Genomic DNA, 26,729 nt, shown 5'->3' with positions numbered 1-26,729 from the left:
CAGTGTACAAAAGGAGAGGAGGAGGCTAGCTTTTGGTTGAGAGAAATAAAAAAAAGATCAGGTAATAGGCCCTGTGCTCTGTGTATGAATTCTGTAAGGGATTAAGCAGCCAGCTGTCTTGACATGTTATCTCAGAAATGGACATGAGCTTGTCCTGGTTTAATACAGAGCTCTCAATGCATCAGGAGCTCACACAACATGGCAGCACGTGGGACTCTCAGCAAGCACCTATCCAAAATAGCCTTGGACAGGCTTTTTAAGAGATGAAATGTGTTACCAGTGGTGTGCAAGCAGAACCTCAGAGCTAATACTGAGGACTTCTGTGTTTGCTAGCTCAGACACTCCAGTGGGATGTTTGGAATTGCTTGGCATGCTCAGCTCAGCTGGCCACTGGGGTGGCCCAGTCCCACTGCAGCCAGGAAGGGACATCACATTCGCACCTCGCTGGTGCCAAGCTACAGCCAAAAGGAATCCCAGACTTGTTGGACCACACAAGTGTTGCTTTCCTTCAGGCTTTCTAGGGCAGGCCATGTCACAGTGCTGACACAGCCCTGGTGGGGCAAATTCCAGCTCTGCTGAGCATCAGCAGGTCTCAGAGCCTAGATAGCTATTCACCTGCTGCCAGCATCCCTGTGTCAGGATATGCAGGTACTGTGGTGCATCATGCCCAGTAGCACTGCTTTGCTAGTTCTGATATCAAAAGCAGGACAAGTATTTTACTGTAAGTCCTCCCATTCCTCTCTCAGCCAAGAAAAGTTTAAGTATTTATTTCTGAACAACACTTAAATGTCCAGATACTTCTCTAATTCAGGTAACCCTGTGTTTACACCTGCAAAATCTGGATCCAAGTGCAGAAAAAAACACCTGTCTCAACTAAAATTAATTCCTAACTCTCATGCTAACAAGAATCAGAACAATTGTTAGAACTTTTGGAATATGAATACATTCTTTGGAAATGTAGGTGAGAAACTGGGAGAATATGAAACAATGGGATTTTTTTTCCCAAGCAAAATAATAGCTTTCCTTAGCATTTAGACTGGTTGTGAACACAAGAATGAAGTGCAAACTCTTCTCAGCTGTATGACATCACTGCATGTGGGGTTGAACTGAATACAATAAAAAACCAGAGCAACCCCTCCCAGAATCTATGCAGAAATCCTTTTTTTTGTATGTTAGAATCAACCTTAGTAACATCTCTTGAGGCACAAAAAGTTCGAGTAGCACCTCAGCTTGTACAAATTATACGATTTTTTAAAGTAAAGTCCACAGTAACTATTATTTTAAAATGAGGTGTGTTTTGGTTTTGTTTTTTTTTAAAGTACAGGAGGAGAACACATCTTCACCCTTAGCTATTAAGTTCTCAGAAACAAGTTTTACTCTCAGACTTTTAACACAAAATTTTCCATTCCAGATCCTCCTTCACAAGAATTAGCATAGTGCTAAAAAAGAGAAGTGACTGCTTTAAGGGCTACTTCTTTCTTATTCAGGATGCTTAATAAATTGAGCACTATGCAAGAATAATTACTCATATTACAATCATTTAAAAAATTATATCACCTGAACATAAAAAAATGCTGCAGCAGGAGAAAAAAGGTTCTGATTTTTATGATATTGCACTTCAAGATTTAGAAAGGGGGAAAATATATATATATCTAAACAGAGACAAAATCATCCTCACACACACCCATCTGCTTCAATATTTGGTCCCTGGTAAAAGGCAAGGTTAAAATATTTTGGTTGAAGAAATAAAGGGCAGGTTTGTACTTTGGTGAATACCAAGGAAGGTAAGCAAACTGGTAGCTTGGAAAGGCAGTTCACAGGACTGCTGGCAGACAGCAGACTTTGGCATGATGCATTTGCAGTTGAATTTCAATAGGTCGGTAAGCTCTTGAACACATTAAGCATATCCACCACTGTTGCTGTGCAGCAGAGAACTTCAGGGCTGCTACTTTAATGTCTCCCTCTGTCACTTCAGCACTCCCCATTCCTGGCCAGCACTGTGGACCCGCTGGGCCCACCCTTCAAGCACAGTGTGTTTGGTCATCCTTTTCCTTTCCCAATAGGCCAGCATGGGTTTGTGTGTGCTGCGTACCTATGTGTTTATGAACACTCAGCCTTAGAAACACGTAGCTTTTTCCTTTCTTAACTTGTAAGAGCATTCAGTGAAGACATACCTTTGCAATTCTGGTCACTGTGCTGTCCTTCTAGGCAAAACTAACTGCTGTCACATATGCAAGGGCTTTTGGCATTACTGGCTCAAATGCTGGTTTAAACCTCCTGTTCTTCTACGGTGATGTCTATCTCCAGCAGGGTTATAAACTGGTGCTTGGCTGCTTACCATTCTTAGCTGCCAGGTCGACATACTATGTTTTCTGTCTTCCCAGTTTTTAAAACCATGCCTTAGCTATCTCCTTTGTGCTACATAGAAAAGACTCTTGCCATCCCACACACACCTCTGGAGATAATGACATGAAGACACTGCTGTATTGCTGTACTTGGGAGGGACTTTGGAAGCATGTAAGCACCACTGTGAAGTGATGATGATTTTGTTAAGCCAGAATAAAGAAAATGGGTTGTAGCATGTTGTAAAGTCAAACAGACACAGAAAAAGTGCAAATCAGTTTTCCTGATCTGAGCATCAGGCACCTCACTCATTGGCCCTCAGCTCAGGTTTTAAAATCCAGGTTGAAAAATTTTAGCAGAAGTAAACAGAAATGAAGCCAAACATATCACAATGGCATATCACCTATGTAGTATTAATGGAATAGACTAAAGCTGTTCCCCAGACACTTTTTAGCTTCATCTTCTAGTTTACATGTTGTTACTTTGACAATGCCAAGTCTAACACATAATCCTCACCATAAGAGGTCATTTCAGACAAAGTAGTGGCTGAACAATCAGATCCCAAGTGGATGAGGACATTGACAACTTTCTCAGCCAGGACATTTCCATATAGAAAATGATGTCCATGAGGAGCGACAATGTTATTTTAAACTGAATTTTTTCTTTGGAATCAACCTAGCTGCAGTTTCAATCCCACACTGTCTGTCAGCTGAATCACAAATCACAGTTGGCTGGGGTTTTCCTCCTCTTTTCCTTGTTGAAAGAAAATGAAGCTGCAGCAGAAAGAGGAAAAAAATAGCTAAATAAAAGCCAAGGATGGCTCGATGCCAGAGATGCTAGGAACTACCAATTCCTTCTCTTTTACCATACTTTCTGATGGTTCCACATTCATTTCCTCAAAAATATGCCATTTCACAAGAAATCACCTCAATGTAGCCTGGTTCCCAACAGACTGATACCTTGAAAGCACATCAGCACAGATACTGAGCACAGCTTGTGCTGCAGCTTGTCCTTCCAAAGAAACGGTGTAATGTCTTCTTTTTCTACCTGGCCACTTCCTCCGTGACACATACAGGCAATGTGACATCTGTGAAAGCGCTAGTTTGCTGTAAGATGTGCCAGGCTTATTGCCAACTGCCTGACGGTCAGCACATCTGTGCTGCAGCCTGTCCCCTCTGTCACTGTGCAGCACCATCGCCTCCGACTCGGTGGGAAAACCAGGCTAAAACATGGGACATGCTTGGGCAGACTGTGGCAGAAACATCTCTCAAAAAACCTTGCCCCAGCAGCCACTCCCACTTTGAAACAGCTGGTGTTGGAGGACAGCCAGGCCAGCAAACGCTCGGCCTCTTTACACCACCTCCACCGCCACTTGCAGAGGAGGCCTCCCAGAGCCTGGTTGGAGGCCAAGATGGAAGCAACCGAGTGACTCCAGAGGAAGAGTGGCCATTGCAGCTAAGTGTGCAATTGCATTTTCAACATAATTAGGTGCCTAATTGTGCGCCTAGGCCTAGCTGATGTATTTGCACATGTATCTAATTATGATTTATCTAAAAGCTCTCTGTCCATAATGCTTTGTTCTCCAATCTAAGAGGCATTCATAAAAGTGAGAGATGAGTTTGAGTGGTTGCTTTTCCCTAGCTTTGATTTTAAACTGAATTCCTGTTTATCTTGGTCTTTTTTAAACCATTCAATCTGACTGAGCAATGGGAAAACTTCAAACAGCAGTATTACTAGAGGACAAGCACAGTGCTGCACAAATAGCTGTGAAAAAAGACACCAGAATTCCAGGGGAGAGATCAGAATGAGGTTAATAAACAAAATTTCCATGCATGGCTTCTGAATAATGCCTATGTTGGACTTCTCCAGTGGAGTAAGAACTTGTACCAGGAATCACCAAAGTCAAAAGAGATCTTTCAATAAATGCCAAATGGGAGCTGCAAAGATAGCAACTTTTGTTGTGAAATGGAGAGTGTCACAAAGGCAGTACATAAGAGCACTGCAGCAGTACAGTTGGCACTACCTGCCTGAGCAATGTAATCACTTAAAACTTTCTCAGTGTCTTCTCTAGAAGCAACTATCAAAGGCCACAGTAATGTTTGTTGTTCACTAACTATAAATGTTCTTGAAAAAGACAAAGCAAAAGAAAACCACACAGATTTTTCCTTTAAATTACATTTCCTTTTACTTAGATAAAATTGCTGTATCCATTCCTAGGATCGTTCAGCTGCTTTTTAATCCAAAACTGACTTAACTCCGACATGATCAAATTCTCAGGACCAGCCAGGCTGCAGAGCCACGCACACCTCTTAACATAAACAGCATTGTGAAAATGTCTATTATTTTCCTTCAATGAAACACTTTTTATCCTACAGTATCCAATCATTCTTTATAGTGTATGATGTCAAAAACACTTACTGCACTAGCAGAGATCTGTGTTTCTTTTGCCACAGACAATAAATCTTTAGTGTCTTCTCGTGATACGCATCACTCCACTTGATCTCAGGAGGCACTATACGTCTCTCTTTCCCTCTGTCTCTTCTAACAAGGTCACTTTCCAGCGATGAAACAACTTTTCCAGAAGGTATAGTGTTCAATAATTAACACCTACTGATAATAGCTTCCCAAAGCAGTGCTTTTAAACTCTAATGCAGACCCTTCACAACCCTACAGCACAAAAAACCCTTGAAATAAATTTGAGCAAAATGTCTGAAAATATCGGCCTCAAAATCTTAAAATGCATACGACTAAACTTATCATTGATATAAACAGATCTGTAACCACTTATGCCAAAAGGAAATTCAGCACTTCTTCTCTCACCTACCAGCATTATGTTATGACATGTCTGAGGGGGTTAAGTCATCCTAATACATATAATATAATCTGGGAAAATAGAAATATCTCCTGTTGCTTCTGCTAGTTCATGTATAGGTACTGTAGTAACAGTGTCATGAGTTTTAGGTCACTCAGGAAGGTGTCTCTTACTGCAGAATTGCCGGTGAACCACTGCAGGAGAGAGATCCTAAAGCAGAAGTTGCAGTAAACAGAGTACCATTTCTTGTTGCAGTTACTGCGTTAGTCATTTCATTACTGCCAAACTAGATTTTCCAGGGGATCTCCAGTGAAAGCAATGTTTGACAAAAGCACAGAAAATAATGTGTCTAAGAATGTACCAAAAAAAACCAGGTTCACAGTAATTTCTCTCAACATGTTTCCTGCTTTTCTGATGAAATGAAGTTTGTTCATCAGAGGTGGGGTTCACATCACAGAGCTGAGGTAATTGGCTCCTGTGCCCCCACCTCAGGTTGCTCTTTTGGAGAGGCGAAGAGGAAGCACACCATCTCCCTCAGAATTCATCACCAAAGACAGCCTAAGCTTGAGTGTCTGCAAGGGCCAGCTAGGACAGCACTTTTTATTGGACTTGATTTCTTCCTATCTGTGAACTGTCATCTCTTTAGGACAGAACTTGCAGCTGGTCCAGCAGCCAACGAAAAAACTTCACTCACAGCTGTCATATAACATTGCAAAGGTGGAGTGGAGCAAGAACACTGACATGCCAGTCCTACCTACCATGTCTTCCTGCCTGTATGGGTGACCTACTAGTACAAGAATGCAATCTGCAGAGATGTGCCTAGTTCAGGGGTCTTAAGTCTGTGTGAGCTGAATTAGAGTAATACGCCAGGAAATGAAGCTGTTTCTTAAACACTCATGACCCTGAACACTCAAACCTTTAAAAGTCAAAATGTAGAATTTCACTTGCAATTTGAGCCACAGCTGTAATATTTACCTAGCACCAAGAAACGATCTTTCATTCAGTAAAAATATGTTATACGTGGCAGGAATTTAAAACATAAAATGGTCTAAAGCACTATTTCAGGCTTGATGGCTTTGTGCTGTTTATTGATTTGGCCCTGACTAGAAGCAAGTGCTAAGCAGATGCAGTTGGCCTTAATACCTCCCAGGTCGGGTCCACAGAGACTAGCCCAAAACTTCATGGGGAAAGACGGACATGAAGATACGCCATCAGTTTGGAGGGAAAGAACAGAGGATCTATTGGATTTCAGTTTTGTAGATCTGAAAACTTCTGAATACCTGTACACTGAAAAACCAAATGCTAGGAGCAGGAAGGGCTTTCAAGGAGAAAGCATCTGACTTTTGTTGTGCTCTGCTCACTAAGATTCAAGGGGTGCAAATGCACAACAGACAGGTAGGTATTAAGAACCACCTATATAAAAGGTGCTTGATATGTGCTTGCAAGGCAAAACTTAGTGAAATTTGATTTCTATCATTTTTTTCCATTTCTCTTCACCAGAGTGGGAAGGATAGTAACTAGCTTTAAAATATCTGGCATAGCTAGTTCATTCAAAGGAGCAAAGTCAATAGCAAAAAATACCACAGGGCCCATGTCATGCCACTTTCTTTTCCATTGGTGCCGATATCCACTAACAGTTTCTTTTGCTCTGACAACAAGAGAGTGGATACCAATGCACTCCTAAAGCAGTGAGATTTGAGAAACTAACCTAGAATTCATCAAGTTCACAAAATTCTAATTACAGAATCCTGTTAGATTTTCCTGTTCCATTACACACCTGCCTTTTCTTTGTTATAAATGTTGTTATAACAGGGAAAAATCTTACTCAGTTGCCATCATCATCTTAATAAAATGCCCCATCAAATTCATTAGCTGCCTATGGCTTCTGACCATCTGCTTGGGGTACATCCATGTCGTATTACCAAAGGGAACCCATGTCTACTACTAATGCATGGCAGATCAGTTGTCAGGCCTGACCCTGAATATCATTATGAAAATGACTGCACAAACCAAAGGTCATTTCCATCAGCTGTCTGAGACTCAAACTGACTGTTAGCAGGCAGAAGCCTTTGTCTGTAGACACTATTTTATTAATGAAATGAAATTAATGACCTGTGACCAGTTGTGGCTCAACAGCAATAGGTACTCTAGGTTTAAGAGATTCACCCAAAGCTCTCCAATGATGAGGGTTAACGGAGCAGTCCATGCTAGCTAAGGAACAGAGCCAGGAACAGGGCAACAAAGCATCACTGGGAGAGAAGGAAGCAGCCCTGATATAAGCATGTGCCTTAAAACCTAACTTCTCTCTCCTGGGCTGAGCAGTTATTCTCTAGTAGCAATAGATAGGATTTGTATACTATTTAGAGACCTGCCACAGTTTGCAGCTCTGGGGTGTACTTAGGTTTGCTGGGAAACTCCTACAAAACAGAGTAACATCGTCAGGCACTTCTAAAAATTTTCAGCCCTATATAATCAACTTTTTCTGGGATCACACTCTACTTTCGAAAGATACCTGTCCATCATTTTACAACCATTTCAAATTTTAGCAGGTTTTATGTTGCGCTATCCATGTAAAATAAAATATCATCCATCTACTTTGGCACAGATATAAAACATGCTACTAGCTGCCGTGCACTTTCTGTGCACCTGCATTTACCATCTCTGATCAGACAGTAATACTCTGCATCCAGAAAGGAAATTTCCGTTGTTTCCAACAGAAAAAAGTGACAATGAAATCCAAGGAAATCTTACCCTCTTTTATTTTATCAAACTGACTTAAATTGCAGGGTTTGGATTGTTAGACTAAGCAATAAAGATAAAGCAACATTGTGGCAGAAAACTACAGATAGAAACCTGTATTCAAAAAAAATAATCTTTATCTGTGAATGAGAAATCCTGAGCCCTAGAGTACAAGCAGTGCGATGGCAGTCCAAGTGCTGTCCTTAGAGGGTTATGTTTAACACTCAAAGGTGAGATGTCAGTGAGACTGCTACTTATCATCTGGTTAGCTGTCTGACGGAGGCTGTTGAAGAGAGATGGTGAGCCTAGCCCCTTTAACCTTCAGTGTTTGATTTTCATTTAGCATTTGTCCACCACAGTTACCAGAAGCTGCAAAATTCATTTCAGAGTGACTTGAAAGGAACAGAACTGTAGGCATCTACATATACTTTGTGACACGAAGCAGCATTAGTAACTCCATTACTTGTAATTGAATTAATTTCTTTTGAGACTGGGTTTAAATTACATGAAGGCTATGAGACACAAGCCATCAAAAAGCAGCACATTCAATATTCAAATTAAATGTTAAGGCTCAGGGCGTGCCATTCTGTCACACTGCTGAGGGACAAAACTCAAATGTACTGAGACATTCTAACTTATGGACGGATGTCAACTTGAACCTTGAAGTATAATGGGCTTTGGCAATGTATGGCACAGTCACTTCTTTTACTAAGTAGCAATTGCCCTTTAGACAAAGCACACAGACAGACAAAGATGAGAGGTGTATGTCTACATACATAAGTGTATGTATGAAAGCACTCTGTAAGGATACTGCAGCTGAGTTGTTCAGAAAATACTATGGTTCATGAAGATTCAGTCATTTTAGAATGCTAGTAACTCAGGTGTTCAGGTTCTTTTTAATTCTTTATGGATCTGTAGTTTATAATGGACTTAGATATAAAAAAAATTATTTCAGAACAAAAGCCAATTTTGATTTATGGAAATACAGTAAAAAAGATCAGAAGCAATAAATATATTTTTTCATCTTTTTTCTTCTTTTTCTCCCTGCCTGCTTGTAGCACACAGCTGTCACATTCAGTATCAAGTGTGCTGTAGTCCTTCCCAACTTTTTTTCCTGTCATTCATTCCTTGATCCTGAAACAGCTATGCAATCAATGCCAAGATAATGGAACAGCTCCTTCATCCCACCTTCTTTTTCATAATGTTGTGTTAAAGCTAATGAGAAAATCTACCTGCATGAAATGATTGACATATGCAGCTGCTTTCAGGCTTTAGAGACTCTTATACTGGTACAGTAAGTATCTGGATGGGAATGTTTGAGTATACACTGAAATCAATTCACCGAAATTCAGCCCAAGCTTATAATAAACTTATCCAAAGTGAGATCTGTGCTGCCACATCTACCTGTGCAGGTGCAGTGCAGCTGACACTAACACCTTCTGGGTGATACATAAACTCTTACTTTCTAAAACAATCTTTTCAGGATGTTTTCAGAAGCTTTTCCTATTGGTTAGTGAATTAGAGCCCAGTGAAGTGAAAGGCAAACTAGCCTATTTCTTTTCACTTCATTTTGTCACCAAGTTTACCATTGCAGAACCTCTCTAGTTCCTGGTCACTTCACTTCCATTCATCTCTGTTTTAAGTATTTGTACTGATCTCCAAATGGCAGTGAAATCACAGTCTGAAACTTAAAAAGTGCCAGATCATCGCTGAAGAAGGTTACTAGAGATGAACATGCTGCAAAAGTAAGATGTTAGGCCACAAGTAGTAAGTTTTCCACAGAGAGGACTCTGATAGAGAAATACCTTAGCAATGAGTCAAAATTACTGCCTTTTTAAGAGCCAAGGTAATTTAGAATTGGCCAGCAGCTAATTTCTATGAAAACCCAAATTGAAGCAGAAAAACACAGCAAGTCTTTGGCAGGTGGGTGTTTTTGTGAGATGCCCCTGTGTGGTGTTAAAATAGTCAATACATCTCTACTTAGGGAAAACTGAATGCATTCTACTGCAGAAAATGAGCAAGAGATGTCCGTAACAATTTCAACAGGCAATGCAATACCCAAGGACACGACAAAGGAGTTTTCAGATTGTTTTGTGTGCTTCACTAAAGACAGAGGTCTCTACAGCACTACAGCTGCTTTGTACAGACTAGTTTCAGGTGAGCTGAGTGATTGATCTGGAAAATTCTTGGACTTGGCTGGCAGTAAGTCTTCCCTGATTATAGACTTATTGTTTCTCAGCCTAAAAACAGCAGTTACACTCTTTAGTTTGAAGTATCTCAAACACTTGTGAACTTGTGAACACTTTAAGAACAGAATTTTAGTTCTTGACTTACTAAATGCTTGCTTATAATGGTTGCATTTTGCTTTGGAAAGCAGGACATGTCATGGCCTAGCACATCTAGCAAGAAACAGGAATCTTTTGCTGTCACTCACAGAGGAATTAAAACAAAAGGCCTCCTCAGCCCCAGCTCCATTTCCATACATGAGATTAACCATGTAAATAATCTTCTGTAAAGAAAGGAAGGACTGCAGAAATTTGTCACGCAGTTTGAATCTGCACAAAATTCAACTGCCAGCAATTCACAGCATTTTCTTTTCTTGCCTAGTTTACGTGCTTAAACCATAATCTGGTATTTCCCCTGCAAACAGTTCTTTGGTAAACACTGAAGCAATGTTACTGGGATTTATCACGCAGTTACACAGCTGCAGCTATGGATAGTTGCACCTCTATCCATTCTGGCTGTCCACTAGTAACTTGTTTAAAAATGAGAAAAAGGAACAGCGAAGGCCTCATGGAAACTGTGAAGATAAAAATGGTAATGTTTCAGTTGGCTATCTGTATGTGTCTGAATGGCCAAAGGCACATGGATATACATGCTGCACTTCAGTTAAACGTGACTTAAACCTGCAAATCAAAGATTTACGTTTGGAAGACATTCTAGGTAAATGGCATATCTAATTGAAATGGATTAATATACACACCAATAGAAACAGAGGTATAGATGTTTATTGTGTGGAAATTTAACCTTTGTGCAAAGCGGTTTTTTTAATTTTCGGCTCATTTTGCCAAAGAGTGTGTGATGCCTCTGTGCATGCAAATGCTTCTACAGGCATTTGTATACATCCATACATTTAAGTATTTCTTCATCCAGAAATGTATGTATGTATAAATTGTGTGAATGTAAATATAAGATAGGCCATATGTCCCAAAAGTCCTAAAAGAGCATCTGATGTTGATATGTAGACAGTGTGTTAAGGACCTTCCTAATTAATAACCCAGATTAAAACCTCTTGGCAATCAATTAAGATTAATGACAGAAGTCATTCTCTATCCCTCTATGCCCGCATCTCGGGCTGTGAAAACCCTGGGTTGTGAAACTTTAATCCTGTTATCTGCTGCCTTCTTCATCTGAAAAGCCTACAGATTAACACAGCAGACATTATCGAATTTACAACCAGCCGCTCGGACAGCTGCCCTACTTTCAGCAGTTAATGGAAAAGCAACTAATCTGGTTAGGGGTGTAGGACTAGTTCATAAATCTGGACGCCCAAGACAGTTAAAGCTGTCACGTCTCTTCTGGAGAGTAGCGACCAAATGAACCTGTCAGCTTTCTTCTTGCTGCTTCTTGAAGGTAGCCAGTCTCTCTGTAAACTAGACTAATGAGATACTCTGCATTAACATAAACCACATAAGGGCCACAGCCAAATTGGGAGCTGTGGTTTTTGACTGGGTTTGGTAGGTACACAGTTCCCTCTCTTCAAACTGGAAGCCAGGTAATGATTAAATATAACTGATTTAACTGCAATCACTCAATAAAAAATACGTTTTGAGGAATTAAAAAAGGGAATTTGGTTTTTCTTTTTGAATCATGCCCAATGAAAGTTATTAACAAAAACTGAACTGCCAAATGAAATGCTTTCTTTTTAGTACAGCTTGGAGGAGGGGAAGAATTTCAGCACTCTTTAGGGTGGCAGAGAAGGTATTTGACAGCTGGAGCAAATTCATACTCCACTCAGAAAAGACTGACTTTTTCTTTCTTCACAGGCATTGTCCTCACGCTGCTAGTGCAGGTTAAGTTAACGCCATGCCCGCTATGGTGTATCTGTTGCATTTTTGGAGGCCTAAAGCACTCATCTTTCAGATAGCTGTTTTGTAAACTGATAAAAGACAGCAAGGCTTCTGGCTGCACACTGTGGTGGCAACTCAGCTTTTAAAAATACTCTATTGAAGTATATCATGGCTTCAAAAAGAAAGATCCTATGCTGGCACAACAGTACTTTCATTGGGACTGTCACCCAACCACACAGCCTGCTGCTGTCCCACAGCAATGGTAAAGACAGAGGCACAGCACGGCCTCCAGAGACCTAGGCAAGGTGTGTCCAAGGAGCTTTTGTCCATTTCACTCCAGCAGAGTACTGGTCTAATTAGTAATAATGTCACAACCTTAAAACTGACAAGTAGATTTCTTTCTTTCTACAGTTTCTTTCATACACATGTTCATATTCATACTACTAGGTTCTCAAGGTTCAGTTTAAAAGGGCAACAGCACTCATATGCACAAGGGAGGGAATGCCGAAAGCACATAGAAAATATCCTTGTTTCTCCTAATGCTAGAACCACATTGTCTTTACTACTGCTTTCATTGCATGACAACTAGAAAATCCAACCATTAAGATGACGACTCTAACTAGTATGGGACACCTGAGAGGCAGACAGGATGGACTCGCCTGGATGGTAGCCTGCAATCCAGTTTTAATGAAGTCACACTCTGACACCTATTTACAGTGTACATCCTTCTGGAGGAAGTATTCCTATCTCGACATTTTAATTGCAGAATATTCTTCTGGGTCTTCAGCACACAGAAATTCTAGTAAACTCCTAATTGGTAATCATGTTTCTCTCTTGGCTACCACTCACCATTCTAACAAAACGGGCAGGTGTCTCCTCCAAAAAACCACTTTTTTCTTTTAGGGAGGCCAAAGTACAAATGTTTTTCTAAAATTTAGTTCAGTGCTTTGCTCAACAAGATGCATTGCTTTACTTTGGAGATCAACCACTGAATTCAGTCTAAACAGGGCAGTTGGAAATGAATACTCTTAAAATGTTTTCTTTCAGTTTCTGTAACAGTCAAGTTAATAATGTTAACAGTAATATGGATCTATTCTGGAAGTTGAAGAAAAACTTTTGCTCCAGTTTAGCTCTCAAGTATATAGAAACAAATTCACACTTCAAGAAATGTCAGGAGTAGTACTTTGGCAGAAAACAGCTAACAAAAAGAGGTGCTATAGTTTTGCAACTTCTTAACCATTGCAGAAATTTAGAAGATGTAACATAAAGTTTGCCAGAAGAGTGACACTGAAGTGTCTTTTCAAAACTCTCAGTCGACAAATTCTGGAGCATAATAACATCCCTGTTCCACTAAAATATACCATACTATCATCGAACAAGGAGCTCCAGTAAACTGTCTTACACTGTAATATGGATTACTGCTGGGCAAAGCTTCACTTCTAAAAGTTCTAAGCTGAAAGTACAGTGCTTCTAAGTAGCCACAATAATCTTTGTCTAACTGTAACTTGTTATTTCTCTACACATTTCAACAATTTGCAGTAATTAAAAAGAAGCCAAATGACCTTCACTTTCTTCAATGAGGTCCTCTTTGGATAAGAAATGGACAAACAGTTCTGGTTTTAGAGAATACAGCCATAAACCAAAAAGTCCTGCTACCACCAGTCTTGTTGGTTCCCGTTAGCCTGCAGGCAAGCAGACACTGCTCAGAAAGTTCTCAAGCACTGGGCTTGTCACAGTGTCAGCAGACAGGCAACTCTGTTGCAAAGGCAGGTGATGAACTGCCCACCAAACCCTGTGACAGCACTGTTAGAACTAACAGTGAGAGTACTGCTAGGCACTGCTGTCCCTCTTTTGTTCCAAAAGAGAGAGTTTTTTCACAGTTGTATGGCACTTGCAGCCTCAGATTCCTAATAATTACTGTTCCACTCTTGAATGGCCAGACTCAGCTAATAACTTGCTATTTTCTGCTTGTTCCCAGTGTAGGACTTGCTGAAGAAACACAAAGAGAACAGTAATGTGGGTTCCATCTCAGAGAACATAATACAGTCAGAGTGTTTTTAACTGTAAATTGCATGATGCTAACAGAGTTATAACACAATATAATTCTTCTGTGTAACACAGAGACACTTACAAAGTAGCATTACTTTAAACAGATGTCTGTACTAGTTCTGCAGCCATTAATATAAATGAATCTTTAAAGCAGGTCAATGCTAATAGGCTTAAAATTAAAAACAAGTATAAGTGAATTCCTTTTCACTAGGCTGTAACACTAACAAAGCTGAAAGTATTCTATAGTTCTACTATAGAAATTCTTCTAGAACCAGCTGCTTTTTTTTTCTTTTACCAGTCACACATATTTGCATCCTGATAGGGTAGAACCTTAAATACAAGTGCCACAGGCTATCTGTAGACTTAAAAGACATTTGCATGCATAAATGTGCAACGGATCAGAATCTCAGCCACTACCAAATTGCACTAAGCAGCAAGGTCATATAAAAAACCTGAGAACCCCTGATGATTACCTTTAGGTGCCTAACAATGAATCGGAAAATAAACACAAGCATCATTGCAAACCCATGCCAAGTTCTGTTCTTGTGCAGTAACAAACTCCCTGGATGAGGTGTTCCAGTACAGAAACAACACAGATGCCCATCCACAATAGCACGGTAGCGGTGTGTGTTCAGCTCTGCTTCCCAGCTGAACTGTGGACTGAAGGCTACTGTAACCTTGGTTAAAACTTCCGGACAGTAAACTGGTTTATCAAAGTACCCCAAAACTACTGTAGTTTATTCTTCTTTGTCTCTTTAATATGAAAGGGAAAGAAAGTCTAAATAGGAGTGTGAACACAGGGTAATGCATCATTTATAAATTATCTTGTTAGTGCAGAAACAAAACATGGCTTTGAAAACAAAATCTCCTGCTGCAGACTATGCTATGTTTGATGGGAGCCCTTCAAAAGAATCTATGGCTTAATGGAGGCTGTTTATGTGGGGACTTCGATCTGTACCTGCTGTCCCCTGTCACTCCCTGGAAACTTGGCGGCAGATGTTGCAGCATTAAGTTGTCTCTGAAGTGGCTCTCTGTCCTCATCTCCCCACCACAACAGAGTCAAACTATATTAGATCTCTTTATTTGTGCCTGAGGCATGTTTTGGAGCGCAGCTGTGTCCACCTCCATTCTACCTTTAGTGTTTCAGCCCCCAGGCGGCAAATGTGAGACCAAAACTGTTCTGCCACTCTTAACTACATCTGCTGACAATCCTGCAGCCTCACTGCGGGCTGCTGAGGACCTGCGCCTCCACTCTAAACAGATGTCGGCGACAACCTGCTAGCTCACACCTGTACAAGTTTCCCTAACCTCACGGATTGCTAGCTTAAAAATGTATGACTCAAAGGATTTCCATCTATAATCAAAGCTTCTTGGCTCAACCATGTGCGGCTCTCAAACTGGGCCACCCTCAGCATTACCTGGCAACACGGCAGAGGTGGGAGAGGAGGGATAGAAGGAAAAAAAAGCTCACTCTGCTTTGATACTTCATGCCTAAATTTCAATTACTTGATCAAGGACTTGAACTCAGCAGTGAATTCTTCTGCAACTGGGAACTACCAAGTTCTTCTTAATAAAAGAAAGAAGACAAAGCAAAACAACAATGTAGCTGTTGTTTACCTTAACAGTGTTTCCAAACTAAGTATGTGTATGTGTGTCTCACTGTACATATGTACAACTGCTCATCCCTTCACTGACTTAAAACCATCAGGGGTACAGCACAGAATCTCTACCTAGTACGTCAGGAGTAAGTCAACAGATAGTTTTTTCCCCCCAGATACAGAATGACGTGCCAGACAGAAACCGCACTCCTCCTAAATTTTACAAATTTTCCTCTTTTTTTTCAGCTGGATTCTGAAGGTTAATGAGCTACTTCTCTGTTTTTCATAAACCAAGATGTTGGACAATGTCTTCATGTCAAGTCCAGAGAAGGCAGATGCCTGACTTCACAATGGCTCAACAAAGACTTCCCTTGGCAGAAATCCTCAGAAACGCCTGACTGACAATTTTTTAGCCTGTTCAGATATCATTCCTTCTACATTTCTGTCTACATTGAATTTACTTGGAATCAATGATCTTAAAAGTCTTTTCCAACCTAAACGATTCTGTGATTCTGGACTGCGTATTTTGTACTTGGACTTATTGTTAACTTTGCTACATGTAACATGCATCATTCATGCAAACAGTAAATAAATTGCCAACCTAACAACGAGAATGATAACACTAGTATGTGATAATACTCTCTGTTCCAGCATTGCACTTTGTCATTCTACCTCTTCCAACACTTGTCTTAATTAAACCTCACCTTTTTGTCCTTTAGAACAGTAACAAACTTCATCCCAGGAAAATAATCCAAATACCATTTACCTCTCCTTCTCTCAAAGATAACTCTCTCCCTTTAACTCCTCTTTTATTCCATCTTTATGGTGTATGTTGCAAAAATCATGTTCTACTGTGTACTATCTCACACTACTGCTTTGTGGTATGAGAGAATCTGATCTGTCATGTGCACCTGGGACCCATTCGTTGAGAAAAAGCTGAAGTCTCATTTGGAGGAAACCCTTTGCTCCCATGTCTCTTCCTATGTGCCACACTGGGAAGCTAAATGCTTCTTTCTAGTAGCTTTGAAATACCTGGGTATTTCAGGTAAATCAGTTCCTGAGAGAAATGCTAAGATTTAAAGTAATACTTTCTTAAGTAATAACAATCAGAAATACATAATCTAGCTTCACTAGAAAAGGTTCAAATAATAACTCTATGTCCCAGTCACAGCAGTCTTTGTAATGGAGGCCACTTCCTCATGCGTCGTAAGTGTACTAAAAGAAAGGACTGTCTGAGAAACAAGTTTCCTCACTATTTTTTTTGGTAAAAGCTGCCTTTGACATGGAAGTGCAAAGCTACATAAAGCAACATGCATGAAAGCTGTTGGTGGTCACTTGATGTGGTTTTAGTGTTCTGATTGCCAGACTCTACTCTTACAAATAGCTGGTTATAAGAAAGACTTTGGTATTTGTTAGAGAGTTTACACTGAATGAAGCACGTGCTGTTTTTTGATTGCCAGCTGAACACACACAAAACACCAAATCTTTTGCTTTCAGGAGATCCAGATTTCTCCAGCACTTCTGAGCTGGTGTGATGCATCTTTCAATGTGCTCTGCTTCCCTAACGAGTCATTTTTGCTGTTGTGCCATTCTTTTGGCTTCAATGCTTTCTTTAGTTTATGTCACAGAACTCCCTCCCAGCTGCTGAAGCCTGTCTGTAGCATGCCTCTCTGTTGCCGACTATAGAGGATACACGCGCCACACACAAACCTCATCTCCTTGCTGTGGTCGCATCAAAGAGACTCTGTCGTACTGTCTTCGTAACAGTGCCCATAGTGCATCAAGTCGACCCTGTGGCAACAGAGCATCACAACGTTCAGTGCAATCAAATTAGGCAATAGAGAGCACACCACATCTGCTAAGGTACTGACCAGGGATATCCCTGGAGAAACTTACTGGCAGAACAGAGCAGCAGTTATTTAGAGCTGGATAAGCAAAGGATAAACTTAGGCTGAGACAGCCATACTGCACAGCCATGGTGCTGGTCCTTCCCATCAGGGAATGCTAAGGACTCCACTGGGGGTGAAGTGGCTGTGACTTAACCCACACTTAATTCAGAGCAATCAAGACAGAATATGTTTATTTGCCAATATCTTGGGCTGAATTGCCACATGTCCATTTGGGATTTCTCCCACATAAATGTATTTGTTTCCACAGCATCTATACAGCGAGTTCATCATTCTCAGGAAGGCTCGGACGTGCCAGGCACAGCCGACACACAGCTAATTCCTGCTGCTCAGTGAGTCCCACATGTAGCAAATGCTGCAGGTTCACTGCAAGTGCTCAGGCTGCCTGTGTGGAACACACATAACAGCTCTGATACTTTTCAGAAGTGTTCCACTCCACGCAGATGGGCTGCAAAGTTTGTGTGTGTGTAGGCAACAGGTCTTCGGCACTTTATAATGGTCAGAAGGGGCTTAAAAAAGATAGAATAGATGTATCCATATGTATCACAGCTAAACCGGTGTATATTCTGCCCTTAGACATTTAAAGCAAGGTATTTATGGATCCACCTTCAGTGTTTAAGAAGTCACTTGTTGGCAAGTGACTCATGGCATCTACAGAAGAAAATGGTTTTATTTGATGCTGTTTATTGTGTTTCAATTGTTTGTGAGACTTTTTGCATAATATTGTTTTATATAATTTTTAGCTTTTCTTCGTTGGTAATGAGAATGTATGCTTAAAACTTTAGTAAAACAGCTACAAACTGTGTAGCTTTAGGCTTAAAGAGATGGATATTGAGATAGATCAAATGTCGTTAAGCCCCTGTAGATTTAAATCTTACTATACGATACGTCCTTTTTTGGGGGAAGAGTAACAGAATGTAGCAGTAATGATGAAGTACTGCATTTAAGGCTAAAAGTTGCTCCTGTTATTCACCCCGAGTAGGTGTGTGCTTTGAGAATAGCACATTGCACTTGAATGGGAACAGCTGAGGAATAATGTACAATGCATAAGCCTGGTAAGGCAGACAAAATCCAGCCTTTAGTACTAAACTATGTTGTACCAAAAAGATTACCTTAATTGGCGTATACCACTTCTCCTGAATGACTGGTGAGGTAGGCTTTGGTTTAGGTGGTTTAGGATGAAAAGGTTCTTCTGGTTCTTCTGGGAGTTTAACCACAGCATTTTTTGCTTTTTCTAATCTAGCCCCTTCTTCAGTGGATCCTTTATCACCCCAGCGAACCTAGGTAAAGCAAAAGTTCAGACTTAAATACACTGTATGCAAAGAATCTCTTGCAAATAACAGAAGCAGCTGAAAAAGTTTAGATTTGGAAAAAGTTCTGAATAAACAAGGGAGACACTGAGGAAAATATTCCCTCTTTGTTTTTAATGACAAGTATTCTTACTTAAATACATCTGTAAATGTGAGTCTCAGCAAAAAATCAAGAGAAATACTGAAATAAAATTCTACCAAGTATCCCACAGGCTGTATAGGAGACAGGAAATATGGAAAATATTCTAAATAATGATGAAGAAATAGAATTTCCAGTTCTGATTTACCCTAAAATAACGTACCTTAATCTGGCACCCATAAAAACCTGGATTTTTGTCACTTCAGTTTTCCTAAGGCAGCATGTTTGCTGAGAACCACAATTTAGATAGATGACCATACTTGAGCAAATTGTAGCAGAAGCTCCTTGAAACTGCTCAGGTTTTCAAATAGTTCTGCAAGAAGATAAATGCTATAGAAAATGCACATGCAGCAGTCTAACCTGCCTAATACGTACATGTAAAACATGTAGCAATGTTTGTTTTATCACTGCCATAAGCATATAAAATACATACAAAGGGTTCAAAGAGAAAGGAATCCTGGATTATTGCTGTTGATGAGACAAGCACATATTTCCATCTCCATTAAAGGTTGCACTTGTACTTGCTGTGCTGTAAAGAGGAAATACGAGAAAAAACTTCCTTCTAAGAGACTTGATTCATCTTGTTACAGAAATCTTATTCCATCTTGTAGTTGGAAACACCATGCTGCCATTCAGAACAACTATGTTTGCTGTATTGTACAAAGAAACAAACCTAAGCAAGACTGTTACTTTGTCATCTGAAAAGAGCATCTAAAAGATAGGGCTGGAGTTTCAAAGTTCTTAGTAAAACTGGCCCAGACTCTTTTCAGTGCAAGACCTTCTAAGTCATAACATCTGCTACAATCTAGCCTGTAAGGAGGACTTGATATACCTAAACCAAGCAATTAAATACTGATGTTAGATCTTGGGTATATGTGACACATTGATGACTCATGAAATTGTTACTGGTTATAAGCTATACTCTTACTGCAGGATTCCACCAACATACTTGTTCTTTTCAGGGATCTCGTGATTGAAGATGCCAGGCATGAGAAGAATGTAAAAAAACCAGAGAAGACTGACCTTCCACCCTGAGGGAAAGAGCATCTCTGCACACTGCTTAGTAGCTATGTATCAACTCTATCTTGCCACCTGCCAATTGAAGCACTTGAAAAGTAGGCAGAAAAACAGTGGGATGCAACAACTCTCCTACTGTAAAAGGACACAAAATCATTTTGCTCACCAAGAAAAAGACATGCCCCTGGTCTCCCTTCTGCTGCCCAGGGAAAGGCAGAAAACTGTTCCAGGTCTTGCTAAGGACAGTCTGTAATACTGCAGGATAACTATGCCATTGGGACGGGAGAAGGGGGCAGCCTGACTTCTTCATCCTCATCAGTGCCAGACGCAGAATATGCTAAGTATGCAGGCTAGCCAGACCTTAGCCTCCTTCAGAAAAAAGAAATACCTTGGAGGAAAATCTTGTCTCATTTTATCAGCACCACCAAGTGTTTTTTACCACTGCAATCCCAATGTAAAGAACGAGAGCAGCAAAGTACAACAGAGCTTAATTTGGTCTGTAATACCATAACTTACCTTGGTAAAATACAGACTGTCATTTCTTAGGAGGGGGAATGTTTTGAACCTTTCTGTTATTTTGAACTTTATTGTTTAAATGGCTTGCTTAGTTATTTCTTCTTGCTGGGGAATCCTCTCTCTGCAATATTAGAATGGGCTTTCATGTACAAGTAGGCCCTGCTGAGTCATTAAAATGCATCTGTATCTTTCACTGTGATCAATGGTACTTTTACAGTGTTTTTTATGAGGTTGTTAAAATGTATTTTAAACACTGTTAAAACCATTTAGAGGTAGGTAGTGGATTCTTCACTGATAAAATGACCTTCTCCTTCAGATTAAAGTGACTTCACCCAGAATTTGTGGAGTCTGACAACACAACTTTGACATAAAAACTTACTGCCTTTAATCGGTGGGGTCTAGAAACGACATCATAAAGCTTTAAAGCAATGCCAAAAGACAGATCTAGGAAGAGTGAACAACACTGGCTCAATTACTCTGGACTGTCACAGACAAGTGAAGTTAGTGGGGAAGACAGGAATGAATATGTAACTGCCCCAAAAGGGAACAGAGTAAGCAAAGAGAAGTAGGACAGGAGTGGTAACAAGAAATTTGCTGCTTCATTTTCTATGTTTCTCTATGCAAGGAAGCTGCCAGAAGAATCAAACTGACAGAAGAATGGCAGAAGAATAGAACACAGAGAAGCATTAAAAAATAGACAACTGCTTTACCACATGAACTGAAAACAAGGAAGAAACATAATGACCAGTGCAGCAAGTTTTTTGTTGGCGACAGCACAGAAACCACACTTTAATGTCAGGTAAGGAATAACTTCCGTTTGACTTGCTTACCTTCATCATCTTATTGGACTGTTTTTTGTTTCTGTCTCGTTGCTCACTTGCTCTGCCTTGATTAGGCAAATTAACAACATTCTTTGAGCCAGTGAGAGGTCTGATACTGCTGTCTCAATAGCTGGGAGTGGGCTGTTAAGCCAGCCTTTCCCTCAGCTGCACTGTTACAGATACTACTGGGCAGAAGTAAAACTTCATTTTTGAATGCTGAGGCATTTACGGTGTGGTGCCCAACCCCAAAATTTGTTAGTATGCTTGTGTCCCATAGAAAGTAAACAGACAGCTGCACAGCATGAGGTGCCTTCCAAGTGTCTGTGATTGTGCTGTCAGTAGTTTCAGTTGGTTTACATCCTTAACCTTAGTACTGCACAAATTTTCAAACACAAATTAAAAGGTTTTCTAACCTAATCATTACTTTCTGCTCTTTTTTTGAAGAGGAAATATTATGTTTTTGCCAAGTGATGAACATGCATTTCTTTATGGTACTTAAGTTACTTGTCTTCAGGAGATATCTATGAGTTTTCTATTTTATTGTGTAAGATCTCATTTACAAACTAATGATTTAAACCCTGGAACCCCTTCTAGAAGCTCATCGTGTCTCCCATTAGAAATTCAGGCTTGCAATTCTTTATGTTGGAAAGTATTTTCTACTTGCCTGTGAAAAGCACCACACAAAACATTTTCTTTTATCCAAAATCTGAAGTTCTCCTGAACTGCAATTCTGAACTGCTGAAGGGAACACATACGCAACACAGCTTTAAACTTGCATGTTCTTCTGCTACATTTAAAAAGAACTCAAGTAAAGCTGATTCTTAGACAAAACCTGAAAGTTTGACCAAGACACATCAATAAGGCCTAGGTGGGTATTCCAGATAGAGACAGTTTCCTAGATAGAACTTAAAAACTGCAGAAAACTGCTTTTCAAATTCCATAAAGGCTGACTTGACTATAAAATCTGACATAAGGACGTGCCCATAAGGATGCACATTTTTCATTCTGTTTTAATTAACATGATGCTATCATGTCTCTTCAAAGACAAGCACTGTTGTCGCTGTGAGTTCCTTTGGGATCAAGCCTCTCCTTAGCATCACCATTGTCAGCGCATTTGGCTGGCCCACAGTTGGAGGACTTATGTTTCACTGTAATTTCTTCCAAAACATTCAGAAAAGGCTCTCACTCTCTCTTTCTCATTAGCTTGATGGAAAGAGCGTGTCTTCAGGCAGCTATTTAAAGTTCCAGTCAAATGGAACTACTGAAAGCTGTTCTTTCATAGGCAAGGTCAAAACTGTTCAGTACGGTAAAAAATTTTACAAGGCTTATGTCACTGGGAAGGAAGCACACATTATGCCCTTGTATTTTCAGTATGCTTTAAAAGTCTTTGTGTCCACCATCTGCAGCCTCAGAGAGCTTGTGTATTAGTGAATTGTCATCTCCATATCATACAAACCTCCATCCTTTTAATTCCCCCAACTCCTCGTCCACCATAGTAGGAAGCATCCACTGTGGGCCATTTCTTGCTAGGCAAGGGCTCCTGTTCTTCTTCCTGTCAACAAATTCAAATAACATTTACTTTTAACACATATTTTCCCCACTAAGTGTCTTTTTAGTATACTTCACTAGAATTCCCAGAGAGCAAAGTTTCCCCTTGTTAGATGTGAAAGATAAGATATTTAGGTTCCCCAAGTGTTTACCAATTTCCAAACAAAACTTGGTCATGTTTGGAAATATTTTTGATGTTTTGTGAGGCAAAAGCATTGCTGGCGACTGTTAGAAAAGTTCAAATAGGGAAGCTATCCATGTCTTCTAGTGGTAATTTTTCATTTGCCTTACCCTTTTCCTTTCCACTAATAAAAATAAGCAAAACAGACATGCAAAGTAAAGGCTTTGCAGTGGCTTCTTCTACAGAAAACACAATGCCTTCAAAGAGCCAGATCATCAGCAGTACTCATTTGGATTCAGCAGACGGTGTTCAGCAGATCTGCAGACAAAGGTTACACAGCCGACCACAGTTTCCTAAGCCAACCTTTGTCAAACTCGCTCTTGGCTGCCTCAGCTCGATGAAGTGTGCCTTATCATGGACTGAATTGTCAGAAGTACACTTGAGTACACTCAAGCAATTGAGTATGAGCAAGACTAAGAGGCAAAAAATACTGAAGACACCAGACCCTTTAGTGCATTATTGATCATAAGAGGGAGAGAAACTCCCTTATAAAGGTTCTTCAGTGTCTGGAATGCCAAAGCTGTGGGAAAATGCTGTTTAAGTCACACATGAATCTTTAGACTGTTATACCAGAGCTGCTCAGTCTTTCTGCTTTTGCTGCAGAACGGGGGAAAAATATTTTCAGCTATCTTGGGATAAAACCCCAAATATTTCTGTGGATTTGGTTTAATTTATGCCACACTGAGATGACTGAGACAGAACAAAGATTTGGACTTTGGCCTTCCAACTCTCAGCTTGAGACTTCCCATGGGGCAGTTCTTTCTTCTTCAGCAGCAAGGACAAAGAAATGAATTTGCAGAACACAGGAAAGCATAGAGGAGTGGTATCGTGTAACCAGCGAGATGAGCAGAATATCATCATACCATACCTCTTTTGGAGCTGGTGGAGGTGGAGGGGGATCTTTGATGACCTGAAAGAGATGAACATATAAAAGCATAAGGAATTGCACTGGCAATAACCAAAAGCCAATAGAAAATTTTAAGAGTAAACTGTTTCCATCTGAGTCTCCCACATCTACTTGCAAACTGGCAACCGCTGCCACCATGTCCCTTGGGTATTGATTATCAAGGCCTTCTGGAAATTAACACCATCCGTCTCATAGAAATCTACATCAGTTGACTGGCAGACACGTCTGCCACTTTGCTTCCTGACCGGATGAGACTTAGTCATTCTAAGTAATAGCCAGTGATGAAACCCTATGGAGTTAATTAGCGAGCCTGGGAGGAAAAGCACCCCAAGGTTTACTTGAGGTCTTGCATAATCTTGGACCAAGATGCCTGCTTCCTTGTGCCATGCTGCTGGATAATTTCTGGCCCAATGACAAGTGTGAAATGCCTTCTGGTAGCTCAGGCTTCATCTCTAGACATCCAGATCGTTTCCGCAGATCTCACATTTCAGATCTAATAATTTAAGTAAGTAGCTCCTCGACTGTTCAGTGTGAAGTGTCTGCAAGTGGGAGTTACATTCACAAGGCTTCTTAAACTGTTTCTGGGTAAGGCCCACTCTTAGGATAATTCACTTAAGACCTATATTTAAACCTCTGCCTACAGTTTCTTCCTGTTCCCTTTCTCACATACTTATTGTAGATCTCTGGGAGTTCCCCAGTACTGACAGGAATCCACTGAACAGTACAGGGAGGGGAAGAGAAAGGCAGTGATACTCTTCCACAAGAAAAGCAGGTTTGTAAGTTAAAAAGAAGTACTTCAGTGGTATCAAGTCATTTTTCATCCTTGAATATTGCACAGAAATGACTAAAAACACCCCATGTTTCTGCTATGCCTTAGTATTATACATACAGAACCAAAACTGTCCGTGGTGACAAACATGTAAATCTCCTAAGAAAGGATGGAGGATTAAATACCTTAATTGAAATTTATTTATTTCATTCACTCTGTGCTATTATAGTTCTTTCATTTACTGTACCACTGCCTATTAATAATGTCACTGCACAGATGTACAGCATCACACATGAAAGAAACATACTTTTCTTGACCAATAATCAAGAGTTTTCTTTCTTGATTTACATTTCAAGTCTCAGTGCCACCAAAATAGTTACTAGCTACTGCCTAAACAAAGATTTTTAGCATTGGATACAGGAATTCTGTCAATAAAATAAATAAGTTATGGCACCCTTGGAAACATTTTTCCACAGCACTTCAGGTTTAAGACACTGAATTGTTCATCAGGCAAGCTCAGAGTACTCTGAGTGGATTGGAAAGTCGACTACAGATTTTAACCAGACGTCCCTTTGCTGCTGTGATGTTGCAAGAACATCCCAGAAATTTCTTTATTTCTGAATACTTTGTTTTCCCACCCATGGGGAATTTTCAAAATACTCAACAGAAATCAGTTATTTCATCAGTGAGACATTTCTGAGAGCCAAATTGGAATGACTGCCCTAACTACAAGAAAGATCACAGAGGGATCATGGGACAGATTCTGAGAGATACTTGGATGCTTAGCAAGATTTCCCAAAACAGGAAGATAGATGGTTAATTCTCACTGACAGCAATTAAGAGCCTGGAAATGATAAAACAGTACTTTCAATACATTAAGGGTCACCTTATCTAGTTCCCATTCTTATTTCCCTTTTGCCTGTCTCTAACAGTTATCTCAAAAAAGGTATTTGGCTGCCAAGATTGCAAGCTGTACAGAGGGGAAAGGCCTAGCTAGGTTGCGGATTTATTACATGGTATTAACACTCCACTTTCTATAGCTTTACAATTCTTTTGCATTGCAGTCTCTCCCAAGCAAAGACAACTTTGCACAGTGAACTTCTTGGCGATGCATGCTAAAGTTTGCTTGGGCCCTATGTCTGTTAACTCACAAAATCAAGTTTTCTGCCCCAGGGAATCAAGAAAAATTCTACTTCTTGGACCACACTGGGCTTAAAAAATCACGAGGCAATGGCAGTTTTTGTTTTACTTCCTCAGCACAGGATCTAATCCTATGCCAGCTGCTAAGCTCTCAGAAGTTATAGGGTAAACTTAATTTTAAGCTAACCAATACATTAATTAGCTGCTATTTCTAATAGCTTCAGAAAATGAAACTTGTTTTAAATGTGACAGGGGGGTGAGAAAATAATCTGCTTTGAGTAGCAGATACTCACCCCTGCTGACAGAAGTGGAATGTAAATGCCTGCATCCTTATGTTTCCACAGGCTCCTCACACACTTATCTCTCTCTCCTTCTCTCTCACACACACAAAGATTATTTTCCAGTCTTCTGTGATACTTCAAGTTAAATCAGTGAAAAGCCATTTTTTAAAAAGAGAAATCCAAGGAACCCACGCAGTTTTGTCAGGAAACAATGCAAATGTAGCGTGAAACTGCACATACTGAAGATCATAATATTACAGATTAACTTTTCCTGAACTTGATTCAAATTGTTAAATACAGAAAACTATGAATAATGCTGCTGTCTTATTAACTCCACGTAGAGATGGACTACTTCCTAATTTTGTTTTGTTTTGTTTTGTTTTATTATCATCATCACCAGGCAAGGCTGCATCTCATTTATTTAGTTACAAAGAATGAAGACTTGAGTTTGGAGGAGAGCCGATTTCTTTAAAAAAAAAAAAGGAAGAAAGAAAAAAAGTTATTTGCTTCAGGCAACAGTCCCTTTGATCTGCTCATTAACACTTTTCAAATGTTCGCGTGATGTGGGCATTAGGAAATGTC

The 26,729-nt window shown here is 40.0% G+C and overlaps 1 protein-coding gene across 2 annotated transcripts in view; it reads right to left on the bottom strand.

Moving 5' to 3' along the window:
* The window catches only part of ANTXR2 (ANTXR cell adhesion molecule 2), a 109,119-nt gene that overhangs the window by 23,542 nt on the left and 58,848 nt on the right, over positions 1-26,729 (bottom strand). For both annotated transcript variants that reach the window (XM_061993807.1, XM_061993806.1), the window contains exons 13-16: positions 23,919-23,960; positions 22,778-22,873; positions 18,631-18,798; positions 17,322-17,402 (exon numbers count right to left, since the gene is read on the bottom strand). In XM_061993807.1, coding sequence (XP_061849791.1) covers positions 17,322-17,402; positions 18,631-18,798; positions 22,778-22,873; positions 23,919-23,960 — 387 coding nt within the window. The remainder of the gene's footprint in view (positions 1-17,321; positions 17,403-18,630; positions 18,799-22,777; positions 22,874-23,918; positions 23,961-26,729) is intronic.

This window comes from Colius striatus, chromosome 3 (assembly GCF_028858725.1).
Source record: "Colius striatus isolate bColStr4 chromosome 3, bColStr4.1.hap1, whole genome shotgun sequence".
NCBI lineage: Eukaryota > Metazoa > Chordata > Aves > Coliiformes > Coliidae > Colius > Colius striatus.
This window is presented reverse-complemented; position numbering and strand designations above follow the sequence as displayed.